Source organism: Nymphaea colorata, chromosome 3, assembly GCF_008831285.2.
Source record: "Nymphaea colorata isolate Beijing-Zhang1983 chromosome 3, ASM883128v2, whole genome shotgun sequence".
Lineage (NCBI taxonomy): Eukaryota > Viridiplantae > Streptophyta > Magnoliopsida > Nymphaeales > Nymphaeaceae > Nymphaea > Nymphaea colorata.
Genome location: NC_045140.1, coordinates 5,556,490 through 5,563,337, shown reverse-complemented (window position 1 = coordinate 5,563,337; position 6,848 = coordinate 5,556,490). Strand labels below are relative to the sequence as shown.

Here is a 6,848-nt window from a genome sequence, read left to right as displayed (position 1 = left end):
ACATTGATATTATGCTTTACAAAACAAAGCTTTTATACTTTTTGAACATATAATCTAAAAAATAAAAAGAACTCACATAAAAACCAAAGCCCTCATCCTTCTCTTCAATCCTCAACATACCAAACTTGCTTTTGGTGCCACCATCATTATAATATGCATTAATCCCTTTATACAGTACAAAAGTATAAAAGTTTTGGGTACACAAAAAATATTAGAAAGCTTGGGTACATTATAAAACCATATACTCTTTTAATTAATTCTTTACAAAGTTTGGGTAAAAAAAAAGGGCTGGGCATTGGGCCGTGCTGGGACGGCGCCTAAAGGCTACGCTGCCTGCTCAAGCCTGACCCGCTTAGCTATCGGGTCGTGTCTGACGGTCAACTTTATAATCGTTCTGTGCCCGGTTTGATGTCTATTTCTATTTGAAATCTTTAATATTATATATTTTAATATCTCAAAAACCGTTAATGATGTGTGCCACAAGTTTTTAAGATTGTCATTGCCGACGCGTGAAGAATTTCTAAGAGTGCTATCGGTGACACATCAAGAGTTTACACAAGAGTCATCGGTGATGCACTAAAAGTTTTTAGGTGAATCAATTGCTAGTGTCAGCTCGATACATGTGTGTATAAGAAGCCCGATGGCGGCATGTATACATCGACACAGTTAAATTAGATTCATAAAATACTCACCAAATTTCTTTGCTACTAAGCAATCTACCAAGGAAAATTATGATATGGTTTTGGATGAACACTATGTTGACATCCCTATTAGACTCGGTCACTAAACTCGTTGGTGCTTTTTGGTCAATGGCAGGTAGGAAGAACTCCCATGTATAATATTAATTTGGAATGTAAAATGTCTGTGCAACTCGACACCTCAAAACAGCTTGCACTAGTCTGCGAAAGTCGATCATTTCGATTTTTTTTTTTTTTGAAGATATCTTTAGATTAGGGATTTTGAGAATTGTACCTTGATTTTATTCAAATTGGTTTTAATCTTGGAAGGAGGTTTGAAAATAAGTTGAATCTTTTTTATTTTTGGAAAATTGGAAATTTGAATTGGGGATTTTGGCAAAGGTCATGAAAATGTGCTTGATTTTAAGTAGATTTTGGATTTGAAAGTTGATTTTGAGGAAAATTCAATCATGTAATTGATATGAAATTGATTTTGAAAATTCTGGTTTTATAACCATTTTGGAAATTTTATGTTTTCACATCAAAATAAGTGAGGTCCTCTAGTTTCTGTCGCAATCTGACTCGGTCACCATAGTGACTCCAACTTGACTCACTTAAATCTTGGCTGTGGGCTTGTCAAAAGTCTTTGTTTTGGATCTAGGGATTTCTTTTTAGAACCCAACTAGATTAGCTATTTTTTTGTTAATTGCTGATTTTCAAAATCATAGGAATTTTTGAAAATTTCAGAAATGTGTATATTGAGATCAGCTTATTTTGATTGCTTTTTCCATTAGCAAAATGTAAGAGCGTTAGATGACATGATATTTATTTAAAACTAAATCAAATCTGAATTCGATTTGATATTTAAGTATATCCGATTATGAATCCGGTTGGATGTCATTTCTTACATTCGAGTTTGATCAAACTTCTTAAACAAATATATATATTTTCGTATCCCATTTTTTCATAATGGTTTGGTTAGATATCGGATCCAGATCCAGATCAAATATAATGACATCCCTAATAAGTGTCAACTTAAAGGAGCATTTCGAATTAACGCCTCTTTAGAAAAATTGATTTCAAATGTTGTAAATTGAGGATTCTGGTCACAAGGAGAAATATCCATCAAACTATGTAATAAAATATCCCCCAAGTGACTTTTAATATAAGAAATCTTAAATTTAAGTAGTAGCAATATGTAATAAAATAAATTACATGGAAAAACTAATTTATAAATGAAATAAACTATGCAGGTATGTGTGGGCAACAGCCCGCATCTAGCTCGGCCATTGGCTCACAACACACACACACACACACAAATATATATATATATATATATATATATATATATATATATATATATATATATATATATATATATATATATATATATATATATATATATATATATATATATATATATATATATATATATATATATATATATATCGAATCTACTTCTAAGCTTGATAATTCATATGCCATATGAACAAAGCTTGTGAATTTGTACACGAGTCTACTTCTAATCGTTGGATGCATGTGAAAAGAACTTTGAGATAGTTGAACGGCACTATCAAACTTGGATTAAAAAGCCAATGAATCTGAATGTCAGATGCATATTTGTTGACTGCACAAATGACAAAGTTTTCTAGAGATGATATCTTATTTTTCTTACTTCAGATTCATCTTCTTAGTTTCAGCACCAAAAGCAGATATCCCTGTTTTCCTTCCTCTTTCTAACAATTTTATCAATTGTAGCTGGCTCTGCATGCCCTTACTTTGATGGATTCTTTTCCTTCAAATGACAATTTCTCGGTTGGTTTAGATCTGTACCACTTTTTTGGCTAATTCCCATGCTAGCATTAAACATATATACGGATAATACTTTCATATTATGAAGAAAGAGCCTGCTAGGGTTGACATTGAAATAAAATTCATTGGTTCTCAAGATCAACTTGCAAATTAACTTCGACCAAGTTCCCATTTCACTGAACTATGGGGCAGGCACAATCACATTAGGGACGTCAATAGATCAGATTCAAATTAGATATACCCTTAACCGTATTTGTTTTTTTGGATGGTCACATATTTAGATGCATATTTGGAATCAAATATGAACAAAGAAAAGTCATATCTGAATCCGAAATCTAATTTCACAATTCAAATCTGATTTTTACATGTCTATATGAATCCAAAACCGAATATTGAACAGAGTCTGATGATTTTCAAAATGTAAGAGCATTGGATGCATGCATTTTATTTAAAATTAAATCCGACCCAAATCAGATTGGATATTTATGTATATCTCAGATGTCATTTCTTAAATCCCAAGAATTTTCTGCTAAAGTCATAGCCCTTAAAAAAAATGAAAAAATTTACGTTTAAATTTTTAAAAAGTTCATTTATCTTATATAAAATTAAAAAAGAACTATATTTCGGCTTCCATCAAATTTTTGAAACTATGATTTAGCGCCTTCAAAAAAAATTCCAGGCTGCATCCTGCATGCAAGGTAAACAAAGTCTTTTATAATTATGACTTATCCAAATAATATCCAGTGCTGAAGTCACAATTTGTTCACTAAGCGGCTTCTAATATAAGAAATCTTAAATTTAAGTGACACCGCTGTGTAAAAAAATAAATTATATAGAGCCACTAATTTATAAATAAAATAAATTATCTGGGTATGCGTGGGCAACAGGCGACAGCCCGCACCTTGCTCAGCCATTGGTTGTACTCCTTATTAGATATATATGATGTAAGGTGGGTACGTATTTGCATTACAGGAAAAAGAAAGAAAGTGTCTTGGTATCCCATCCTTATCCCTCGTCTTTTCTAAAGTATTTGACAGAGGTCCTCAAGAAAATCAGGGAGTACCATCTTCCTCCACCTTGTAACGTCATGAAATGCTCATTCATAATATATTAATATTTGAACTTGAGAAATCTTTGTACATGGTCAAATCAAGTATTCCCCCACCCCACTTCTATATATGTATATAAAATTGAAATTAGTCGGCTGACGTCTTTTGTCAGATTGTGTGTTTTTTTTTCATAAAAAAAATTTGGAACACCAGAAACTTTTGTTAATGATGCATTCCGTAGTTAGAAACAGTGACCATTGATTTGCTGTTGCAGAATACACCATTTGTGAGACTTTTTAGTGTCGGAAAATTTAATTTTACCAATTCGGCAGTGGATATTGGCCGACTGATTTCGATAAAATTTTGTATTAAACATGTTATGCTCGCAAAGGAAATTGATCTCTCTGTGTTTATATTTTGGCAACAGTAATATCTCTGATGTGTGTCTCCATCGGAATCGTTTAGAAGTTCAGAACTCAAGCATGCAGGCAAGTTACTCGGAATACATGCAGATCGACTGCAGTCTCACACGCGCACACACACTCCCGGAAGTTGCTGCTCAATTGGTAGGAACAGAAGATACAGATATGAAAGTATTGTACCGTGAAAATGAAGTGAACATCTTCATTGATTGTGCCTGTTTGTTGATTTTAATTTGCGCGTATTGTTCTTCAAATTGAGTACTGAACTTCTTTACTTTCACCAATTTAAGTTTAGCTTTTTACCTTCGCATGAACTTGTGACTATTTAAACCTACCAATAATGAAGATGTTTCCTGGATCTGCAATTTTTGTTTTAAGGACAAAAACAAAAAAGAAAAAGAAAAAAAAGAAAAGGACAGACGCATTGCAGCTGTCACGCTCACTTAGATGATGCAATGCAGAACCCGTGATTCACCACCAACCAAATAACCAAAAACGAAGGAGGGAAAAAGAATCACATGAAATTAACACAAAGAAAATCACTTTCCGCGGAAGTTTTTTTGGTATTCATGTTCTTTACAAGCCAGAGAAGAGAAAGAAAAAGAAAAGAAAATGTGGAACTCAACAAATAAAAAAGAAAAAGGGTTTCTGTACTCGGAAAACGATGAGATTTGTGCCCTACGGCGGCCATGACAGTAGCAGAAACGAACTCCCAAGAAGCCCAAGGGAAACCAGAGAAGAAAGATCAAAGAAAATGAAGCGGTCGCTGAACAAAGAAACCCAGAAACTTCAAGCAGCAACCTTAGAAGGCAGATACTTGGAGTACTGCTGGGCCATGAATTGCTTGTCCAAGCAGTACCCCATGGAAGGAGCCCCAGCCGTCACCTGCATGAACATATAGTTCCCAGCAAACAGCTCCCCAAAATGGGCTCTGCCCTCCACCAACCTCTTCACCACCTTCCTGCAGGACGCCCTGAAGGCAGACAGAAAGCTTCTCCTCCTCTTAAAGAACCTCCCCAAGCTGGGGACTCTCAGCCTGGACCTCCGCCTCCTGAACTGAAACCTCCCCGATGATCTCGTCCAGCTTCGGGAAGCCGACCGCCATGGAAACTCGGAAACATCCAGCAGATCTTCGCCCTCGGGCGTGAGCCTGTGGTAGGAGAACTGCCCCATGGCCCTGCTTGCCATTGTTGCAGGATAGAGCTCGGAGCCACAGACACAGAAATGTGGGTTGTGGGGAGTGAGAAGAAGAAGAAGAAGAAGAAGAAATAAAGAGTGAGGAGCGATTTCGGGAGATGGTTGGGAGATGAAAGGCGTAGACAGCTTGTCACTGTAAGGATGCCTTAAATGAGGGAAGAACAGTAAATAGAGATTGGTCGTTTTAATAATTTAATTCTTTTGAATTGGGGAGTGGGGTAGGTGGATGAAGGTGATGCTTGTTAATGGATGAGACGGTCCATGAATTTAATGTGATCCAACAGCTTGCGTGACTCCATTCTTCTCTATCTACAATGTTAATTTCATTTTTATGTTGCTAAGTAACTAAAGTTTATTATTTTTTAACTGTCAAATATTACAAACTTTAGTAAGTATATAGAAATATTTTGATGAAAAATTGAAACAAGAAACAAATTTGCCTTCTATATCTACTTATAAAAACACACCTAACCAGTCGAGTAATTGAGTTAACTCTCCGACTCAATGACCCAGTTTTTGTTTGCCGACCATAAATCGTTGACGTTGGAAACTTACATGGTTATCCTCACATGCACGCATTCCCCTTTTTTTGTAAATCTCATTATTGCGAGGTGCCTTGGCAAAAATCAATTGGATTCATGGGTCTACACCATAGTAACTGCTTTCTATTGTTTTTTAAATGTATATTGTTATAATTTCTTTGCTTTAAATTCCTTTTTGTTTTTACGAAAATACATATATAACAGTAAATTTTGTCTGCTTATTCATGGAACCGAACCAACAGTATGGTTGGTCGGATTTTAAGTGACTTTTTAGAGGAGATCCAAAGCTTCCATCCAACTCTTTGTTCCCCAAAAATCCTGGCCGATTGAATTCACATTTTATTTTTAACCCACCCACTTGGGTTTGGATAACACTTTTTCTAAAATTTGTGCTTTCTAATTTTTTAACTAATTTTTAGAACATAATTTGTGTTTATACCTAAACATATACATAAGTTACTTACAAAAAATGCTGAACATTTAGGTCTCAATCGATAGGCAATTATGTTAATTTGGATTAGTTTCACCTAGGTGAGTTGCTTATGATGGAGTCGGCGATCAACTGAAAATGAAAAGATAAAAAAAGACTTGAAAAACAAAAAAAACTAAGACTACTTGGAAGGGAAAATTAAAAAAAAACTTGAATGTAGTTCACCTAGTTTAAGTAAACTAAGTAATGTTTGTTTGTCACCATTTGCAGTTAAAAAAAATAGCGCCCATAGAGATCAAGTTGACGACGGCACTTTGACTCGCACACTAACTCAACCTACACTCACAGGAAAAAACAAAGAAAAGCAATGACAATAATAATGCTAATAGATCCCAGTTGTCGTTGAGCAAGTTCAACTGTGTGGAGCTGATTAATTTAATGGAGTGGACCTAGATTTGACACTTGTGTGATTTAGATTGACAAGGCGCCAAATTTAGTCAGCACCTACAACTGTGACTACATAATAAATGCACCGTATAATAATGGCAAGCAATTATACGCACCACAGTTTGCTCTATGCAGTAACTTTTTGGACCAAAATTTTTGGCAATGACGTCCAAATATCAAACTCACTAAACTGTCAGTGCTTATATAACGATTATACGTATGCCAGTGGTGCATATATACGGATATCAATCAATTCTTAGGCAGTATATTAT

General features: G+C 34.9%; 1 protein-coding gene across 1 annotated transcript; it reads right to left on the bottom strand.

Moving 5' to 3' along the window:
- Nucleotides 1-4,484: 4,484 nt before the first annotated feature.
- Nucleotides 4,485-5,294, bottom strand: LOC116251040 (uncharacterized). The gene has a single exon (XM_031625099.2). It carries the CDS (start codon nucleotides 5,146-5,148, stop codon nucleotides 4,750-4,752), a length of 399 nt encoding a protein of 132 aa, XP_031480959.1. The 5' UTR covers nucleotides 5,149-5,294; the 3' UTR covers nucleotides 4,485-4,749.
- Nucleotides 5,295-6,848: the final 1,554 nt, after the last annotated feature.

What these genes read in the sequence shown, in the direction of transcription:
- LOC116251040 (XM_031625099.2), bottom strand. Translation starts at nt 5,148, where the DNA reads ATGGCAAGCAGGGCCATGGGGCAGTTCTCCTACCACAGGCTCACGCCC.